This window comes from Abramis brama (assembly GCF_963993115.1).
Source record: "Abramis brama genome assembly, chromosome: 14".
In the NCBI taxonomy this organism is placed as follows: Eukaryota; Metazoa; Chordata; class Actinopteri; order Cypriniformes; family Leuciscidae; genus Abramis; species Abramis brama.
This window is the reverse complement of record NC_139976.1, coordinates 29,997,807-30,019,689: the sequence shown is the minus strand read 5'-3', so window position 1 is coordinate 30,019,689 and position 21,883 is coordinate 29,997,807. Positions and strand designations below refer to the sequence as shown.

Sequence of the window (21,883 nt, the reverse complement as noted above, 5' to 3'; positions counted from 1 at the left end):
AACTGTCTCCAAAACACAGAAATTATTAACAATCTGCGAAGCATGAAGATTTCACAACACAGTACTTCCAAAACTCTGTAGTATACAATATTTGTTTAAACCATATGTTTAATGCGTGTTCATTAACGGTTTATAGCTACATTACTGGTAAAATGTTTGGAATATTACGATATTTAAAAAAATGTGTTTGAAAGATATTTCTTATTCTCACCAAGTCTGCATTTATTTGAAGAAAAAAAAAAACGGTTGCATTGTGAAATGTTGTTTCAATTTAAAGTAGTTGTTTTCCGTTTGAATATATTTTCAAATGTAATTTATTCCTTTGATCAAAGCATAATTTTCAGCATCATTACTCCAGTCTTCAGTGTCACATGATCCTTCAGAAATCATTCTAATATGCTTAATATTTTTTTGTGGAAACTATGATACACTTATAATGGGATACAGGAATAAATTACATTCTAAAATGTATTTTAATAATTTTTTATAGTATTATTATGAATATATGTATGTGTATATATATATATATATATATATATATATATATATATATATACTGTATATATATATATTGACGTAAATTAAAGGATTTTTTTTTGTGAAAAGACAAAACTATGACGAAACAAAAAAAAAAAAATTCTCATGATCATCGCATCATTCACAGTTCACTGTTGTGTTTGCACGTAGACAAGTAATTTTGTGATTGCCCAGCTCACTGAACTCTCTGCTTAATGTCAGATGCTCTTGGCGTAGCCAGAAACCTAATATTCATCATCTTATTGCTGAACTGAACTTAGCTGTGAATAAAATTAAAACAGTATCTTGAGCAATGGATCACATTCAAAGATCTGCAGTCAACATTACAGGCTTTGTTCTGGGTCTGGCCACTAACACGCTTTCAGAAGTGGATCAGAGAAAGAGGCTTTGTACACAGCCCAAGTTCTGCCATTACAAAAAAACATACTAAGTGCAGTATAGGGTCCATAAATGGATTTTCAATGTACTTTCTTAATGTATTCTCATTATCGCATTACACACAATATATATATACAATATATATATATATATATATATATATATATACATTTTGAGCATTTTATGCAATCTGTGTGCATGGACACAATCTGTGATTCAGTAGAAAGGTGTTTTATTATCAGCTTAACCAACTGTTCTAGATGTTTCTCCTAAAATTCTTTATATCTTGGCAAATCTTGTTTCTCAATAGGACAATTTGGGAAACAGAAGACTCAATTAGAAGTTTACATTTGCTCTCCTTTTAATTGTCTAAGAAAAACAATGAAGACAGCCTATCTTTTGTAATGTTTCATTCCTACAGATTATGGTATGTTCTGTTCTGTAAATATGTCCTCCACGCAAAAAATAGCAAATCCGATCACTTTGGAAACTAATAGAACACTTCCCTTCAACAAATCACAATTTGAGGCATTAGCATATCAGCACAAAATCATCATTCTCATCCTGCACTTAATGTTATTACTTTAATACCTACAGTGGGATTTCTCTTAAAATCTATGAACCTAAGTATAACTTAAATATCCACAAACTTAAGTATGAACAATATGAATAACTAAAGCTGCTTAAATCTTATACCGCCACTTACTCTAGTATGGAAAACTTGGGAAAGAAAAGTGGTTCAGTTAACTAAATTTCTAACTTCTATATTTTTCTTGATTTTGTTTGACATGTAATTGTTTTAAATAAAGATTATTAATGCCATTGCCAGTAGCTAATCGTTTAAAAACATCAAACACTGATAATGTGGTTTGGATCAGTTTATACCTGTCTGCTGAGGCGTGTGTGTAGGTATGCATGCCTGATGTTTATCTGTCAATGATCAACATGAGATTTTCTCTTTACCCCGTCTGACCTCTTTCCGGGGTATTAACATGAAGGTGAGAGGTCATAGGTCACGGGTGGCTACTGATTTCAGGTTTTTGTTGTCCACTACAATGAAGTGAGGTGTCTGTCTCAAATAAAGAATGTTCATATGTATCAGGAACATTAAAACATTTACTAGACTATTGACCTTATGTAGCACCTCCCCTTTTCAGCGCTGCACTCGTTGTGTTCTGTCTTCCGGTTTGTATTTTCACAGCATGAAGGTAAGATCTTACGGATTTATAAATGAAGCGCTCGTTTTAAAATCCTCCCGGTCTACTGACATATGTTGTGATATCCGCTTCAAACATTACAATGCTTCGTTTACTCTATAATAAGTAAATTCACTTCATCAGCCAATTACTGATGCCATAGAAATATACAGACATAATATTCAAAGACAAAATTCTAAAGATGGCTGCATGCTTGTTTCTCTTGCGCATAAGGTCTATAGATGCTGCAGAAATATAAACCATCTGAGGGTTTTCACACCTGAGTCCTATTTAGAAGAACCAAACTCAGATCTCTCGAAGTGGAACAAGAGGTGAACCAAGTGAAAACAGACTTATGTTTATAAGAAGCATTATGCGGTGTACATGGAATGTTGTCCCGGTGATGTGGCAGTGCTGGAACAATAAGCCACACAAGCTGCGACTCATCCCAATTTAAATATTCAGGAAAAATAACAGTTTCATGAAAGGATATGTGGATTCCAAAGTCTCTTATTTCTCAGTCAGTGTGTCCTGCAGTTGGTCCAGGTGCTGAGCACCATTTAGTACAGGGATGGGCAACTTCGGTCCTGGAGGGCCACTGTAGAGGTCTGCACGGGCTTTAAACTGAAGCCCGAACCCGGCCCGTACCCGCGATCATTTAACCCGACCCGACAATTACATTTACATGTTAAGCCCGAACCCGACCCGAACCCGAGGTCCACTCTATTTCTCACAGCAAATAAATACCATTTTTGCAATATGTTGTATTTAATGATTGCTTGAAACGGTAAACAAATACATGTAGGCGCAGCGGCCCTCCCATACACAAAAGAAATATATTTGAAATATATTTGAATATATATATACAAACGAAATGTTTGTAACGTTTTTAAAGCACTTTTATTTAAGTTATTTAAGTTATTGCTGTTGTTCATTTAATTTGTTTTAAAATTCACATTTCATCCAGAGCGGTTTCTTCTCGCTTTGCAATGTTTTCTCTTTCTTCTCGATGTGCAATGTGCAATGTGTGCATAGGCTACACAGACCACAGACACACAGGCTCTCTCTCTCAAATTTGAGAGAGAGAGTCTGTGTGTCTGTGGTCTGCGTAGCCTACTATGCACACATTGCACATCTGCGCACGCAACTTTCTCTCTCGCGCGTGCCGGTCGCCACAACACAGCAAGCAGGCAAAGCACACGGCACGCAAACTATATATAGCCTATTTAGTTTTTCTTAGTTACAAACCTAAATAAATAAACATTAACCCGAACCCGACCTGAAACCCGCACATTTTTCGGGACCCGTCGGGCTCGGGTCGGGTAGCAGACCTCTAGGCCACTGTCCTACAGAGTTTAGCTCCAACCCTGAAAACCTGCCTGTAATTTTCTAGTAATCCTGAGGACCTTGATTAGCTTGTTCAGGTGTGTTTGATTAGGGTTGAAGCTAAACTCTGTAGGATAGTGGCCCTCCAGGACCGAAGTTGCCCATCCCTGATTTAGTATGTTACAAACAAATGACCTAACAACTAAGAAACGTCCCTCGGGGGAAAGTATGATATAAGGTGGTAAACTGTGGAGGACCACAGTGCCATGACACTTTTAGACTTTTGCTATGCAACCATTTGAGGGGCTAAAAAATGCCTTTTGTGCCATCAATGAGGAAACGGACCAAGAGCAGAGGCTATACATTTTAGAAGAGAAAGAACAGCCATTCTGAATGATGTTTAGATCTGCACTTCTTTAGGTGCTGATGTGCCACATTCGGTTTCTTTCTGAGTTGTGGTTGTTATTTATGCGAGCGAACTGTGAGATAAGCTGTATGTCTCTTATACTGTTTCCTGTTTAGTTGTCTTTGTTTTTGTCTTCCTGCTCTCACGGTAAGCGGCCCTGACTGTGTTCTAGTGTTTTTGCTCCCAGTCCAGTCGGGCCACTTAAATTTCAGTTCCGTTTGACATCACAAGAAATGACACACTTCACCTTTAAGAAATGATCTCTTTATGTTCACACTGTCCCTGCCCCTGAAAGAGGACTCTTTTCGGTCTACTTAAAGGCACAGTATATAAGAATTTTGGATTAAAATATCAACAACAAAAAAAACACTAGAACAATGTTATATATTTTGTTCACTTGTGTACTTACATTATCCCAAATGTTTCCAACAATGTTTAAATCCAGAGAAATTCGCAATTTTAACCAGTGTAACTTCCCTCCTCATCGCGGCACCTGTCAGTGGCACCACGTCCGCGTTATCCTTGGTTTCCGCTTTTACTGCCATAGAAACCATGGCAACACAGTGAGCCTCATGAAAAAATGTGGAAGTCGTAGTTGTAGCATTAGCTCGCCACTCTGTTGCTGTTATCGTTTGCAGCAGGTTCTGTCGCCAATAACTCCAAGAACGTAAACGTACAGGTTAATCAAATAATTTGGAGAGATCTTCAAACAGAATTAGCCGTGATGAACAGTGCAATTTGTATGGAGGCATCTGATGACCAAACGAAAGGGTATTTTGCGAATCGGGAAAATCAAGTGAGCCAAGAGCGCTCAGACCCCTGAAGAGGACCATGTGTGAAAGCACCCAGATCTTCAGATTTTTTCTTTGCTCTAATGGGAGATTAGTCATGTGTGAGAACAGGCACCATGAATGAAGTGGCGTGTAATTTCATTAAAAAGCATGAAGTTGTCTTGGTGTGTGGTGTGTGTCAGAGAGCCCCATAAATCGAGTGAATCTTACAAGGAAAGGTCACATTTCACCCCAAAATCAAAAGGATAAAAAATAAAGAATTTGGCAAAGAAAACAGAGCTTTTTTGTGCAATTAAGGTTTTTTTTTGTTTTGTTTGCAGTGTGACAGTTCTTACCATAATGTATCAGGAAGTTTCACTTTGAAGGTTTTGTTGTCATTGATGATTCTCATTAAATTGTCATTACTGTAATACAATCATTTTGAACCCATACAAACGCAATACAAAAAAAAAACCATAAACAGTATAGGTTTTTTTTTTCACATTACAGTAATGACAATTTTTGCATTATGGTAATGAGAATGGAAATGGGATTAATTGTTGCGAAAAGATAATGCTACAACTTACTGTTACAACAACAAGCTGAAAATTATATTTTAAGGTTAAAAGTTAAAAGGAACCTTGATTAAACTTAAAGCAAGAGGATACAAATTTATTTACATAATGAATAATCTTAATAAATTTGTTATAATTTTCATGTTTAAGATTATCAAAACGAAACTATGTACAAATTGATTGAACAAGCATCATAAACAAAAACGCAGACTGTAATATTGCCTTATTTATTTTTTACAGGAATTATTTTGCCATTATTTAAAGCTCATTTAAATTCAAACTTAAATTTAAGCTTTAAAATCACTAACACGTTTGAAGGTGATTCTCATTACTGTTATACTGTTATTTTGAATCAGTAAAAAGGCAATACCACAAATACTGTCATGATAATACAGAATAAAAAGTATGATTATTTTTTTCACATTACAGTAATGACAATATTTCCATTTATTACAACTTATGTTAATGGGATTACTTATTTTATGAAATAATTCCACAACTTCAGAATTGAAATCTAAATCTTTTTGTATAATTTTAATCAGTTTTGTATAGATGTATTTGTAGATTTTTGAGATATTATAAAATGTTAAAAATGAAACTTTTCATAATGTATTTCTCTAGTGATTCATTTTTGTAAGTGGCCATGAGACTGCAGTGTGTGTGGGTGTGTGTGTGTGTGTGTGTGTGTGTGTGCACGCAAGAAGAGCACACAGAGGAGCTTTATTGGTCAATTTCCCTCCCATCCAAACCTAAAGATTTATCATCACCCATATTGACTCTTTAACTCTGACCTCTATTTCTGCCTAGTACAATGTATGCCTTGAAACAGAGACGTCTGTCTGTACTGGACAGAAATGAAATAATCAGTCTCTTTCTGTGTTTTCCCCACCCTCCTCATCCTATGACAATGAAGTGTGTCCATTCTGCTCATCCCCAGCTGTCTGCACTTGTCTGGCATGTGCCCTATGACATTAGTGGACAGAGCAATGGGCTGTTTTCTGGGGTAACGCAATGCTTTACCCTGATGTGAGGTTCCAGGGGTGACGATCTGGCGTGTGCCTGAGCTAAGTTTTCTGCTTTATGAATTTCTGAAGCTTTTGGGCCAGTCATTCTGTCCTGCTCTCCCTCTGGGATATAGCTGTGATTGTGGCTGGACTTACATCACTGAAATTCCAATATGCCCAGGGTGGAATTTCAGCTTCTTACACAATTTTTCTTTTCTTTTTTTCTTTTTTTTGTCGCCAAAGTTTCCAAGAGAATCCTTTCAGTTGAGAACAATTTACATCTATTCTTTTATCTCACAATCTTCCCCTTCACAACCCCAATGTCAAGGTTCACCCACTATATTGTGTGGCAAGAGTGTGTCCGGATGACATCACTGACATTCAAGCAGAGAAGTTCATTGGCTGGTGAAGTTAATGAGAAGTGGCGGACTGGTGGTTATAGACCATGTTAACCAGGAATCTTTTAGGGGCGCAATTATTTTATACTTTTAAACAAGAAGATATTCAAAGGATTATTCAAATAACAAGTAGAAATGTATTTAACAAGCATAAAAAAGCCTCAAAAATCAATCTTTTGCCCACTGTAATGTTGCCGCCTTGTTTATTTTATAGTGATTTATTTAGCCATCGTCTATAGCATTCACTTGATAGTTCACCCAAAAATAAAAATTCTGTCATTAATTACTCACTCTCATGTCGTTCCAAACCCATTAGACCTTTGTTCATCTTCGGAACACAAATTAAGATATTTTTGATGAAATCCAATGGGAGGGCTCCATTGACAGCTATTTAATGAACACTTTGAAGGCTAAGAAAGGTAGGAAAGACATCGTTAAAATAATCCATGTGACTACAGTGGTTCAACCTTAATTTTATGAAGCGACGAGAATACTTTTTGTGCGCCAAAAAAATAAAAACGACAATTTATTCTTTTCCGTATCGGTCTCCAACGCGCGTTCACGAGAGCACCACGACACAATGCACGCCCTTTAAATACCAAAAAAAAAAAATATTGCGCCATTGACTTTAGACCAGGTTTTTGTTGATCAATGGCGCAGTCTATTTCAGTTGCCTCAAAATAGCAACGCGCCAACAATGCGCTTGAACACGTTTTCAGACCAGCACGCCCATGGGTGCACATATGGGCACAAATGCATTTGCTATTTAAACAATGTGGCGCAGGACGTGAAAATGATAACTGCGTCGGGCTGAAACTAGCATTGCGCCGGGTGTATGATAGGGCCCTAAGTGATTTCAAAAGTGTTAATAGTTACACTTCATTTTTAAGTGAAGTTGTTACTGTGTAATTACTCAAATGTGCATCCCTAACAAATCATGTCCACTACTTTGAAATGCTATAGTATATAATAATGTAACTACGTCACCTTAAAATAAAGTGTTACCATGTTAACATTAGGCCTGGTAAGCCTTCAAGTTCAAATTTATTTCAAAACAGATTTCAAAATACATTTATTTGTCTAAATACCACTAAGTAATCTGTCTCAGAAAAAGGAAATATTCTTGACTTTTAACTGACAGGAAGCCCTAAAGATCATGAGTGGCAGTGAACAGATTTTATGCATTAGCACTTAATTAAATCAGGTAGTAGGAAGCACTGATTGAAGATCAGATTTCCTTGCCAGTGAGCTTTGACTCTGACCAGTGGATGACATTGTTAACTTACCCTAGACTAGGTTAACTTGGTGATTAGAGGGACAATTTGACTCTGTTGACATGATGCAGATCGTACGATTTTCTGGCTTGTGATTATAACAATAGTGAGAGAAGGATTTGAAAGAGGAAGGAAAAAGTTGAAGCAAAAGATCTGAAAAAAGGATGAAAACATAAGAGAACTGAAAACAGGAAAGCAGAAGAAAAGACAGATGTGTATCAGGAGGAGACACAGATTTAGTGGCGAGGGGGGAAAGCATATGTACAGAAGCGTTTGTGGTCGATAATAGAGATGGAGTTTCTCAGCTGCACTCTCAGGTTACTCACACTGACCTTTTGTGAGCGGTATCACATTTTGCTGCAGAGAACAAGCATGCACACGAACAACACACTACATATTCTGCTCTCCTCTCCAGCTTGACAAGGCATGTAGCTGCGTATATTCCCAATAAACATAATGACACAGTCAGATCTCACTTACAGGAAATACTTTTTCCATACCATCATCTTCTCATTATAGACTTTCTCAATCAAACAGTCGTGATTGTGAAAAATAATTATCTGTCTGTGTGTGTTTTTTTTTCTGATTTTGCTTTAACAGGCATACATGATTACAGTAATGCACACGTGCAGACTATTATGCCATAAAATGTGTTAGAATGGAGACTGTTTTTGCCCAGGCCTGTTCTCTTTTGTTGCTCACACTGTATGGGATGTTCTGTAACATTATAATGCGACTTCGATGAAAATGGAAAACACAGTTATTGTCTACACTGGAAGTGACCACAGCCCAATGCTAGGGTGTTCTGGGTGGCTACTAGGGCATTGCTAGGCGGTTTCTTACACCAAGATCGAAAACTGTAATTATAACTATGAACACATTTTTAAAAATCATTGTTACTCTAATAGCAGAGTCCACACCACAACTATAACAATAATGAAAATAAGCCTATAAACGCTTGATTCTCTCTATTTTCTCAATTGGTTTCAAAAATACCTTGCATTTTGCACATACAGTGCTGTGATGAGCTTACATATGTTTTATGTCATATGAACATCTGTATATTTATTTGCATCTCATGCCTTACGAAACGGTCAGTGGATGAGACTGTAAATTTTACTAAATATTTGCTAAACAGCTCTTTCTGACATAAATGTAAGTTTCTAAGGCAAAATAAAGTTATATTTGCAATAACTACGGTGGCATCATTGCAGTGACTTTCTCTGGATCAGATCGTGTCAACTGTGTACTGGGCATGCGCTGAAGTTTTGTTTGGAATACATGTAACGCACATGTAAACCAATAACTGAAGAGACTCTTGTCAAGTGCATAGGAGGGCATGCAAGGAAAGAAACAGAACATTTTTAACCACATATCTGAGAGGATGAAAGCAGCGGGGATGTCCCGGAATACCAAACCGTTTCAAATTAGTATTAAATCCATGAAGAGACAATGCAAAGTTTCATGATATTTACAGACCTTATCTGTTACTATCAGTGGTGGGTAAAGAGATACTGAACCGTTATGTTTCATTGACTGATAATTAATAAGTCTTTTCAAGTTTATTTTGATTCAGACTTGACACAAGTAATGATTCACAGATCAGATGTTTGAATGGGTAAGTTGTTTTCTCTGTAACTAGTCCATCTTTGTCTACCAGTTTGATCCATTCAGGTTGATTTGTGGACCGTTTACAATCATGAAAGCCAGGCATTGTCACATTGTCAGGTAGCCAGTATTTATGCCTCTGAACATCCGCTGATACGGTATTTGTGTGTATAAGAACATGTAAATGTGCTTCATAGAAACAACAAAAGTATAATAAACTACTAAGAGGGACAGAGCAGAACTGTGTAGATGAGTGAGTAACGTCTTTATGAAGCTGAGGATAACTGGCTGACTAAAGGTCAACCATGCATGAGAGAGATGTGATGGAGAGATAATGGAAGAGAAAGAAATACAGAGAGTCAGAGGAGTTCCAGAGACATGGGTATGGAGGGGGATTGTTTCTTGACAAAGAACATCTCTGTCCATGTTGGTGTCTGGTGTCCCTTCTCCAGTGATTCAATATGTGTGAGTGAGTATGTGCTTATGGATTGGCATATTATCCAGAGATTTCAGGAGGAAAAGGAAGCGGATATGAATTGAGAAATTGAATTTCGGGCCTGTTTACCTGCAAACACAATTCAAAGCCTCATAAGATACTCAAATATTGTTTTCAAGACAATACACTAGTGGCATCTGTTAAGGTCGAGATTAGATTGTCATTCACTTCATAGGGTTGTAGTTCTTTCCCTCATCCTTATAGCCATTAAGTACACAGACTTATACCTTTGTCTTTTTGTGATTTTTAAATACTTTTTTTAGGGATGCTCCGATAATGATTTTTGCAGCCGAAACGGACTACCGATTTCTTGTCATCATGATCGGCCGATACCAATCCTGATCCTGATTATTCAAGCTGTATATAAGTGATATGTAAAATCTTTGTTGGCTATCGCTTTTAACCCCTTACACCCTGAAGGCATTTTAATGATTTCATGTGATTTCAAGTGGCATACTTAAAAGTAATCGCTTACTTTTAGTACCTCTACAAAAAACAACAAGGTATCATCAAGTATATGGTTTCATTTGATAGAAAACCTTTTAGAATTTGGAAGAAAAATATAACACTGCTGAGAAAACCTCAGAAAAAGTAATGCAATTTATTTATTTATTTTGTGATTATTCATGCTTGACATGATGACTATTAAGTATATATGACAGGTCATAAAATCATAGGTCATAGTTTTTTGATGATCGTGCACTCCTATTCTATGACGCACAGTAAATCAAGACCTGTCAGTTTGAGAGATAAGTCCAATCCAAGTGCGCTCCAGCTGTAAAACAGTGTCCGATTGTTCTCCACACCTTATAGCCTAAAGTTCACCAACTTTAGCCAAGCAGCATGTCGTGTCACTCCGTGAGGATTTTCTCAAGATCTACGCTTCATGTTATGTTGTGTCTGAGCTCGTTTGAATTGAGACAACCTGCTCTAAATAAAGTTGTGTGATTTACTCTGGTTTACTAATGTTTCGTGAAGTTACAAAGCAGAAAGTGGCACAAAAGCCTTATCTGTATACTGTTTACATGTGCGTCGGCGGCAACTTGGTTCTACCAATTTACTCCTGAGTCATAGAATGTGATTAGCGGCCGATGCGGCCGATCGAGCTGAGCATCCCTAACTCATCTGCTTCAAAGCAAAATTTGTAATGCTGTCTTTCACCTCATATCTGGTTGATTTGATTCATGGCAACTCTTTAACAAATACTTTTTAAAGATTCCTATGGAAACTTCCAGAGCCAAGGCCACTCAAAAAGTGGGTTGCATTATATTAGCAACTGGCTAGAAGTAGAACACATAGCAACCACATAGCAGTATGCTATGTTTCTAACTTGAAACAATACAATTAGAAAAAAATATTCTTATGTAAATTGTTACATACAATTCCATGCAACAATATCGTTTCAAAAATTTCTACAGAATTTTGTTCTACTTGTGTTTCATGAATGAGGTCAGTTACAATGCTGGCCACAAAACAAGCTCACATGCCCAAAATTCCCTCCAAAATGTTTCATTCTGCAGTACTTTGATCAATAAATCCATACCCAACATTCCCTAGAGCATGGCCCTTCCCCCAAACCAAACCCCAAATGACCCCCCCATCCCCCTACAGCCAGAATATCTAATGATCTCCAATGTGTCTGTCCATCTGTCTGTGGTATAACTTTCACACACACACACACACACACACACACACACAGAGTAGCCCTGGGCGAGGCCTGTCCTACTTGGGCTGAACTTATACCTCTCCAATCTAATCATAGTCTCCTACACTATCTGAGTGTCCATTAGGTTGGACTCAGGACAATGCCTGTTTATTACGGCCCCCGATTGAATCAAAGATAATCCAATCAAAAGAATAATTTTTTTAGCTTGCCGGCGAACAGAGCTGACAGGGCCAAGACAAAGCAGTCTTAGTTCTAATGTGCTTTTACTCAATTTTACAATATTCTCTGGGCTGTTTTTGTGTCTTTTATTTTGGATTAGTTTTAGTAACGAATCCTAGATGGAATCTGTAAACTTTTTCCTCAAATGTATTACTACACATTTTAGTAGAACTTTTATCAGACAAACAAATTAGCCATAATGTTAAGTAATAAAACATGCAGGGAATGTGTAGAACTTTCAGTGGAAAGTTTTCCAATTCTGTGGAAATGAGCAGTGGGCACAGATGTCATGTATAGGCCAGCTAATTCTGTAACTAACTTGACCCTAAAAGAAATAGTTTTGTGGAACACATAAGAAGATATTTTGAAGAATTAACCATTTTTATCCATACAATGAAAGTCAATGGGGTCCAACATTTTTCAAAATGCCTTCTTTGGTGCATACATTTTAGAACAACATGAGGGTGCGTAAACAGTGAAAGACATGAATTACCCCTTTAAATTACTAACTTAAACACAACAAAACTTATTCAGGCAAAACTTTATATATATATATATATATATATATACACAGTATGTGCAATATTTCATCGGTACTGAATTGCATGAATGCGCCCCTAGTATCGCTGTTAACTCAATCCTTCCCTGGCTTATTGTGGCTGATTTGGAATAACAACTACATGATTTTATATGCAATTTTAACTTGCTTTAAAAACCTCTTATGCCATTTCACATACTTAAACATCTTTTTAGCAACTAACAGTTTTTGTAAATGTCTTTTTCTTTGTCTTTGTCCCTTTCCTCCAACAGAGGTAGATACTCCTAACAGCTCAACCTCTCCTTCTCCTCCTCCTATTCCATATGTTACACCTGTTCCTTCCCTTCCTACTTTTTCTTCTCCTGCTCCATCAGTTGTCTCGTATACAGACAAGTCTCCACCCAACAGTCCTACGGAGAGCGTGACCACGGCTGACCCTGGGCTGAAGAGACTCCATGGGCTGAGCGACAACCTCATTCCCATCTACACCTCCATACTGGCTGCAGTGCTGTTGGGCCTGGTGGCCTTCATCATCTTTAAACGGTGAGGAGGATCGGAATTATTCTCTCCCCGTGATGTTTCTTATCTCCACTCACAAAGCACAGTGCTATGTAGGCTTTAGTTCAGCTATTTTTATAAAGGAAAAAAAGAAGGTAAGGAAAAAAAATGCTTCTAGGCTGGTTTTCCATCTGATCCATCACGAGCGCATTGTTTATTATGTGGGGTAAAACAAAGTCAGATTTCATTTCTGATTGGATGAAGCACATTCAAAACCTTAAGTGAAAATGGCAATATAATAATCAAGACAGCATATTCAAATATGCAGAATAACAACTATATGTTTTCCCAGACTGAAAATTAAAAGAAGGCCGTTTTCTGAGCAGACACAGATGGAGGTTGTGGAGGAAGGGGTCATAAAATACTAAAATCACTGCTGGAGGGTAACATTGACCCGCTTTGGTTCCTTTAGGGTGTGAACGTCCTGGTGCTTTCAAATCATTGCTTGTTTGGGTGGTCCTACATCTAAATTTCTGGCTCAACCAATGGGGTGTGTTCAGGCGGGACTGGATTGTCTGGCAGAACATGGAAGAGTGGTGCAGAAATGTCAGACTTTAGGTTAGAAGTGAATACGGATTTTAGCCACGTTTCTACCGCAGGAACTTTCCCCAGGAACTAGGAACTTTGGGGTGGTACTCGGTGTGTTTCGACCGCAGGGACCAGTGTCTAAATGAAGTTCTGGGTAAAAATTTCCCCCTCAGAAAGGCCTGCTCACGAGGTAGTACTTTTTCAAAGACCAGGATCTTTCGGGGGTGGGACTCACGCAGCATTTTATTTAAACCACCATTTTTAAAAGTCTGTTGCGGTGCGTGCAGTAAGTTGTTTGCTATTCGAATCAACAATGGAGTTTAAAAATACAACCAATAGACAGACGACGAGGTTCAGGCTTTATTAAGCTAAGCTTATATGCGGAGGGCGAAAACTAGCGGGAACTGGACAGTCGTGCGCAGTCCTACGTCACCGGACTAATTTGCCTTATGTTCACGGTACTTTAGAACACAATGGAAATGCAGACAGCAACAGGTCTGGGGGAAAAATGAGAAAAAAAGTTCCTGGGACAAATTGTTCTGGGTAATTTCGGTGGAAACACGCCATTTGATAATAAAAGCTTCTGATGTTTGCCTTGATGTCTTTCAGGTGGAACAGTTGTAAGCAGAATAAGCAAAGAGCCAATAACAGAGCGTGCAGTGCAAACCCCAGTCAGACTCCTTCTCCTGAGGGAGAGAAACTCCACAGTGACAGCGGCATCTCAGTGGACAGTCAGAGCCTGCAGGAGGGCCAGGGGCCTCCACATACAGGTACAAACTTTTAGGTCAGGGTTCATCAACCTACAGTAATCGCTGGCAAGTGAGCGAGAGAGGTGTATGTTTTTCATTTAGATAAAGTACCTGGCTCCTGCATACAGATCTACATTTTGAGGTAATAATTCCTCATAGTAACACAGCTTGTTTTATTAAGTTAGGAACTACTATTAAAGTGTGAGAATTAAACTGCGCAAGTCTATGAAAACGGACCGCTCTGAAAAACCATTAGTGCGACCACTGCACATCACGAGCCACTGAAAGCACGACGCAGATCCTAACAATAGATGTATCAACAAGTTAAAGGTGGGGTAGGCAGGATTTTTCTAAAAAACTTTTTTCAAAATTGGTTTAAACTGTCTTTATATATCAGTACATAATTAAAATGTAAGTGCTCTGAAAAAAAGATCATAAAAATCGAGTGACTCTAGACCTTTTAATCTGCAATAAACACAGCTCATTATTTCCATCCGGGACGAAACAAATGATTGGCTTGGGCGACTGTCACTCTCTCTCGCAACCATGGCTACCACCCCTGTTTTTACCAGATCTGCCCACATGCGCGCAGCCGCGCACCCGTTTGATTTGAGTTCAAGGCACGGAAGTTACCTAGGTAAGAGCAAAATAATGGCAGAGAAAGATCATTCAAATTTCACATTACCGGCATATGCAGTTAGCGAAGGCAAACAAGGCAAAAAAAGAAAGACAGTACTAGAAAAGGCAAAGAACAAAAGGTTTTCGGATAAACAAAGAAATAAAACTTGAGTAAATATTGGCGTGGCTTTCCAGCGATGGCGAGTACTGAGGGACCTCAAGGGGCTGAAAAGTGACTCCTTGATGGCTTTATTTCTGCTGGACAGGTAATCTTTCTTTTTTCATTTTGATTATACTTTTTGTTTTGTTTATGTTTTCAAGAAGCATGTATCACAAGCACATGTAGCTGCCTAATATAGCTAACATAACATTACTTTGCATTACTACAATGTTTTACACTTAGCAAGCCCTAGTAGAGACGATAAATAAACAATAGGCCTAGCTCAAGTTGATAGCTCTCGTGTTGAATTGTGCAAAATTTAACTTTAGATAACAAAATGCATGTGTAACAGCTAGTAGGCCTACACCGCATCTAGGAACTTTTTTTAGAACTAGCTTTACTCTGTCTAAACTCTTTTACCATGTTCAGCGTGAACTGTTTTTTGTTTTTTTTTCGCTTTGTTTTGTAGCGGTACTTGTCTCCGGAGTGTAGTCCTCATCAGAGTCAACAATGCTTTCATCAATGAAACTCTTATATGCAAAACACCATATATGTTATAAATCTTACACGAAATTACGCGTTCATGTGTTTTGGGGGCGTGGCTTTGGAAGTAGCCCAGAAGGGATGGTGTGAAGTGAATGGAAATAATGATCTGTCTTTAAAACAGTTGTGAGAGGTCTACAGACACTCGATTTTTATACTTTCTTTTTCAGAGTACTTCAATTTTAATTATGTATTGATATATAAATGAAGTTTAAACAAATTTGGAATTTGTTTTTTTTGGAAAAATCCTACCTACCCTGCCTTTAAGTCCGTTTGAGTGCTTATTGTACCTTTGAGAAAAAGTTAATGCTATAAATTTCAGGCATGCTCAAATATAGAGTCCTCTTAAACATAATGATGTTTCCCCGTTCATGTGTAGTGGGGTTCAGTAGGGTCACATTGGAATATATATATATATATATATATATATATATAGTCTATATAGACAGATTATTTCTCCTGAAACCACCCACATGCCAACAAACCAATGAAAACACAAAACAATAATTACGATTCATAACAATATTATAAGCTCTTGTGGATCCGCTCACCCGAATCCCTCTGTAACTGGCACAGAAAATTACCGTCGCTTGGCAAATAAATAATTTACGGACAGTTACACGTGTATCCCCAACATTTATTATGTAAGCTTTATATTACACCTGAAATGACAAGGGACTTTAATGTTAGTTAGCCAGTCCCTGAACTCTAGGAATACAGAGCATTCATAGCTTATATGGACTGCACACCACACCCCTGCTGGATAGTTTGGTATGTTAATAGATATTACAATGTTGATGTATTTGGCCTTGACGGACTAGATCTGCAACGCATGCTGCTGATGTTACTGCTGCTGTTGCAGAGCAAGTATGGTGAAATGCTTCTTTGTAGTCTTGTTTTAACTATATTAATCCAGATGGCTAAATGTATTCTCTTTGTTTTAGTGGTCAAGATAGATGGAAGTTCAGCCCTGTCCTTGCCCTTACACACACGGGAGGAGGTTGAGAAACTGCTAAATTGTACCTGTGAAGGGGAGGAGTCAGGGGCCAACGAGGAAACCGATTGGTGCAGTCTGGCAGGGCTACTTGGATACAAAGAAGAACACATTGCTAATTTCAAGCAAGAAGAGAGGCCCATCCAGGCCCTTCTGTCTCATTGGGCGAGCCAGGATTCGGCTAATATTGATACGCTTTGTACAGCACTGAAGAAGATCAATAGGGAGGATATTGCGCAGAGCATCACTGTCAAACCAACTGCTACATCCACCGTATGAGAGAACAAACACGCACGCTCACAAAATCACACTTTCAAGTGTGCTCCCAAATACACACCTTACATTGCCTTCAGCATACTTCGATGTTGATGTATCACTGGTGAAGTTGTATCACTATATCTTTAACTTTATGCTGTAAACTCAAGTGCCGTTTCCCTTTAAACCCTTGATTATGACCAAATTATGTGCAAATAATGCACTGTTCTCTAAATATTGTTTGCATGTTCCTTTAATTTGAGGAAAGCCATATGGACTTGAACATGGATATTCATGAAGATATTCAGGATAAATTACTCAAAATCATTAACACATTTCAATACAGCAAATATACAAACTACACGCCACATCCAACTTTATCCTACCAATAATTACTCTTAATACGTTTTTTTTTTTTAAATCATTCTACAATTTTATTTGTCTGCCTCTATACAGTATAGAAACTGCTATGTAACATCCATAACGCATATGCTAATGATATGTCAAATGTGGCCAGTTCAGTCATTTGCTAAGTGTACCATATCCACTGATTATATCGCATCAGAGCTTGACCCCTCATGTACACAGTTGATGTTGTGCTTTAAATACTACCAGTGAGAGTATGAGGAGAAGGACCAGTCATAGAAAAATGAAAAAGATAAATCACAATGCTCAATATGGAGGCTGTGGAAATGTTTATCTACAAGAGTTTTTCTGTTATGTGAGCTAAAGAAAGCTAGATTATTGATGCCATTGTTGTCAGTTTATTGCTGATTTGATTGTAAACTAAACCACGATTTACTACTTGCTATTGTTAGTGCCAGGTAGTATTAAGTGTCACGGTTTTGTTGGAAGGCAAGAAGAGTTGAGGTGAGGATCTAAACGCTAGCGATATATTTATTAAATGAGAACAAAAAACAGTCTTGAAAACAGGAGAACAGGAACACTGGAAACCCATTGAAAATACATTGAAAAGATCAGACAAAATGGAACTAAAACACAGGTCTATCCACCTTTTTCTTACGCCCCATGATGTTTTGCACGAATTATGGGAGAACCTACATTTTTAAAGCATTCATGTGAAAACAAACCTGGAATGAATCGTGAGGATTTGGGGAGAAAAACAAAAGATTCTTTGTGCATTCTAGTGAATTATGCATGGGATGAATTGTAACTGAATGCACAGTATATGTTGTCTTTTTTCAGAGGAATACAGAAAAAAGAAAAAGAAATCAGGAGGAAAATAATTCAGCGACTGAAAAGAGCTCTTGCCATAGATATTCTTGATATACCATGTCACGTTAAAATACCAAGCGTTATGCTATTCTCCTGACATCTGAAAATAGAACATGAAGGAAATTTCACAGCTCGTTCAGTCAAACTGACAGATAAAGATTATTTGTAGCGCAACCTTATGATTTGAAATTATTTGTTTCAGTCTTTTTGAGTGGAACTTCCCCAAACCAGAAGTGCCTCCCATAATCTAAAACGCAGTAGGCTCATTAGGAAAAAGGTGGATATAAATAGAATAAACAAGCAACTAAACAAGACACAGGTGAACATAATCAGAAACTATATAGAAACAAATGAGAACTTAATTGGAATTCATCACAACCAAGAAAAAAGGAACTAAACATAGGGACTACAGGAACCGTGGAGTGAAATGAAAATCAAAATAAGTCCTTGAACAAACGTTAACAAAATTAGATTAGACAGTATGGAGTTGTGACATTCTCTAGCATTTATTGTGTACATTTATGGGTCTTTGAAGCAACTCTGGCATGAGTTGTCAACTGCATTTCTTGGTCAACCCACTTGGTAACAGAGAGGAACCATTTTGGTAAGAGTTAAACTATCATGAAGGTGTTAAGTCAGATGTGACGCAGAGAGATGAAATGGTAGGGAAAAAAAGAGTGAAACATCTGAGAGAGGTCAAACTACAGGAGGACACTGTCTCTTTATTAGATGCTTTCTGATGCCAGGTGACAGGATGTTGAATTTCGTTAAAAACAGTGGTAATAAATAATCTTATTCCAAATCTAAACTAGATCTTTACAGTTTCTGAAGATTTATTTGCCCGTGGGTGATTGCTAGGTCTTGATATGGCTTGGGTCCTCCAATTGAAAACTGTAAGTCCAAATTCTAAGTCTAAATTATAGAAAAAATCTTGATTGATGTATAATTTATGCCAGAGTTTAATCAGACATCTTACTCAAAGTATGAGCAATAATATAAGTGATGGCGACATAGACAGACACTACTTAAGTATGTTCATTGTATGATGCCTGCATCTTTTTGGGCAGGTGACTGAGAACATTCTAGAATTAATAAGCAGGAGGTTTTGTCGTCCTGGTGGTCCGGCTGAAAGATGATAGCGGTTTCTTTTTCTTTTTTACTTTTTTACTTTTTTCTTTATTACAGCGGTAACCAGACACTGGTCACTACCTGGCTCAGGTTATCACCATGACAAAAGCGCTTGGCCATGCAGTCTGTGACCCAGATAGAAAAATGTTAAAGACACAAGACACAAATACACCCATAAACACAGAACAAAGAAACAAGCTTCCCTGTAAAATTAACCACTGACTGATATGACCGTCAAGGGTGATTAAACGAGACTCTTTTGAAGGCACAATACAGGGTTCCCACGGTCATGGAAAACCTGGCTGTATCAGGGAATTTTAAAAAGTGGATTGGTCGTTGATTGGTCAACTCAACAACTCATATATTTTGTGTTTATTGTAATGTTGGACTCTTAAGATTCAGCAACATGTTAATGGATACTATACCAAGAATTGAAGTGATCCAATGTAACTTTTTGGGTTTGCAACTGATATATTTGGTTCAAATACTGAAGTGCTCGATGACAAGTAAATCAGTTCAAAAGAAATCTCCAGGGATTTATAATTTCTCAGGGTTTGTGTGGAGATTTGCCCATCTGTCAATTTTCCATGTTGTTATGTCGTCAGTATCAGTGGCCTTATGATGGAGTGTTATGGAAGCACTAGCTGAAGTTAACTTCAGCACAGACATTTGGACTCGAAGAGCTTTTTTACAAGTATGGAAGAAGGTCAGTTTGAGAGGGGAGAAGTGTTGGATTTACTTGTTATGCAGAATATATGAAACATTCAAATTCTGTAGCTGCATGATTGTCAGTATTCATAGATTCTTGTGATGTCCATTCAGTTTGAAAAGCAATGCAGCTGCGTACATTATTAATATTTTTGAATATTAAATAGTGATTAACAGTTTATTTTTTTTTTTTTTCTATACATTTTTGGAAAACTTCAAACATATTATAATTTCTATCTTAAAATGAAGGCATTCTCCATTTCTGGATGTGAATTTTTTTCTCTTTTTAATTCATTTTAAATCTCTCTTTTTTTGTAGCACTTACAAAGTATAATATACATTTTGTATAACAAATACCTGAGATTAATATCAGGTCAGTGTTGTTTTTGTTCTGTTTAGTATGTACATAATTTTGCTTTGTGTATGATAACTGCTTTATTTTTGTCTTTATTCATAGCCTCGAGGCTTGTTATTGGTTATTTTTTTATGTTAAATATAAGCCAATCCTGAAACCACAAACCCAACAAGCTCAAAGAAAGACACATGCTTTGCCATGGTTTACTTACTGAACATTTTCCTTTATACTGTTTTGCCAATTTTGTCTTGTACAACATCATCTTTATTATTTGACAAACAAAACAAAAAAGTTTTGGTTTAAATTTATTTGCAGATTATTTTTTCAGCAATATCAGAGTGCATATCTCTGAGATGGATGTTCTAATGTGGCACATTGCTCTCTGACAATCAACTAAAAACATACTTGTATAGTTGCAGGAATATGGAATTGATCAGAAACCATTAATACCTAGAGACTGAATCTTGCACTTGGTGGAGGAGCTTTGTGAGATGAGTGTGAGGAGCATGAGAGGGTGAGCAGAGGTTTTGTTGGGCTTATTTGGACACAGGTTCTGAAAGAAGAAACAATATTGAATGTTACTTGTATTTACTGTTATGTACACTGTATCATATAAATGTGAATTTACTAGAATTCATAAAGTAGGTTTAATGCAGTTACTATTACAAACAAGAAATAATAAACTAAATAAGATTGCAACTGTACATTTGTCTGATTTTTCCTCCCGCAAAAAAAAACACACAAATATGCTACCAATTTAAATATACGTTTTCTTAAAATGTTAAAAGTGTGTAAATTACCTGATCATGCTGTAAGATTTATAAGCTTGTTTCCTCACTGAGACCTCAATTTAGGTCCCCACGGTGTCACACACACACAAACACACACACACACACACACACACACACACACACACACACACATACACATACACACACAGAGGAATGCTTGCTCCTGTGACGGTCTGTTTATTGGCCCAGAACTGAACATCACAGAGGGGATAAGACATGTGTTGTGTCAACAGTTTCCCTAATACCCAAAATCCTCAGAGACATTTGTGCAGATGTGAGAACTCCAATGAACTCAATAGTGTAAGGAGACCTGAAACCCCAGTGAAATTCATCAAAATAAATCCCTGTGATCCAGTGACCTGATATGTGAAAACATAAAAGTTTTCATTTCAGTTTTTTTTAAATGTAAAAATTCTGAAAGTTTTCTGTGATGGGTAGGTTTAGGGGTAGGGTTAGTGAAAAGGGATAGAATATACAGTTTGTACTGTATAAAAACCATTACGTCTATGGAGAGTCCCCACAAAGATAACGAACCAGTGTGTTTCACCAAAAAATGCAAATTCTGTCATTGTTTACTCATCCACCCCTTGTGAAAAGGAAAAACACTTTAGCCTACTTTAAGATATGTACTTATTACAGAAATATATACTTCAAACCAATATGCTTAAGTATGAACTGAATGTTATGTTTTGGACTAATTCCGTTATTTGCAATTACATGAAAATGTTTTATAGTTTAAATTACATTAAATGCAAGTTAAGTTTTTTTTGACTCGCTTAAGTAGGACTTGATCTTTATATGTAATTTCATAGTTACTTCTATTGTCTTTGAAATGGTTAAAGTGTTCTAAAGTGCACTGACAAGCATTT

The 21,883-nt window shown here is 37.2% G+C and overlaps 1 protein-coding gene across 2 annotated transcripts in view; it reads left to right on the top strand.

The window, feature by feature from the left end:
- ngfrb (nerve growth factor receptor b) overlaps nt 1–20,926 on the top strand; it is a 42,141-nt gene extending 21,215 nt beyond the window's left edge. The window contains exons 4-6 of one of the 2 annotated variants that reach the window (XM_084134919.1): nt 12,766–12,934; nt 14,087–14,247; nt 16,492–20,926. In XM_084134919.1, coding sequence (XP_083991045.1) covers nt 12,766–12,934; nt 14,087–14,247; nt 16,492–16,820 — 659 coding nt within the window. In that variant the 3' untranslated portion in view covers nt 16,821–20,926. Of the gene's footprint in view, nt 1–12,663; nt 12,935–14,086; nt 14,248–16,491 lie in introns of both variants that reach the window. The other variant, XM_084134918.1, reaches the window with a different exon arrangement.
- The last annotated feature ends 957 nt before the right edge of the window (nt 20,927–21,883 follow it).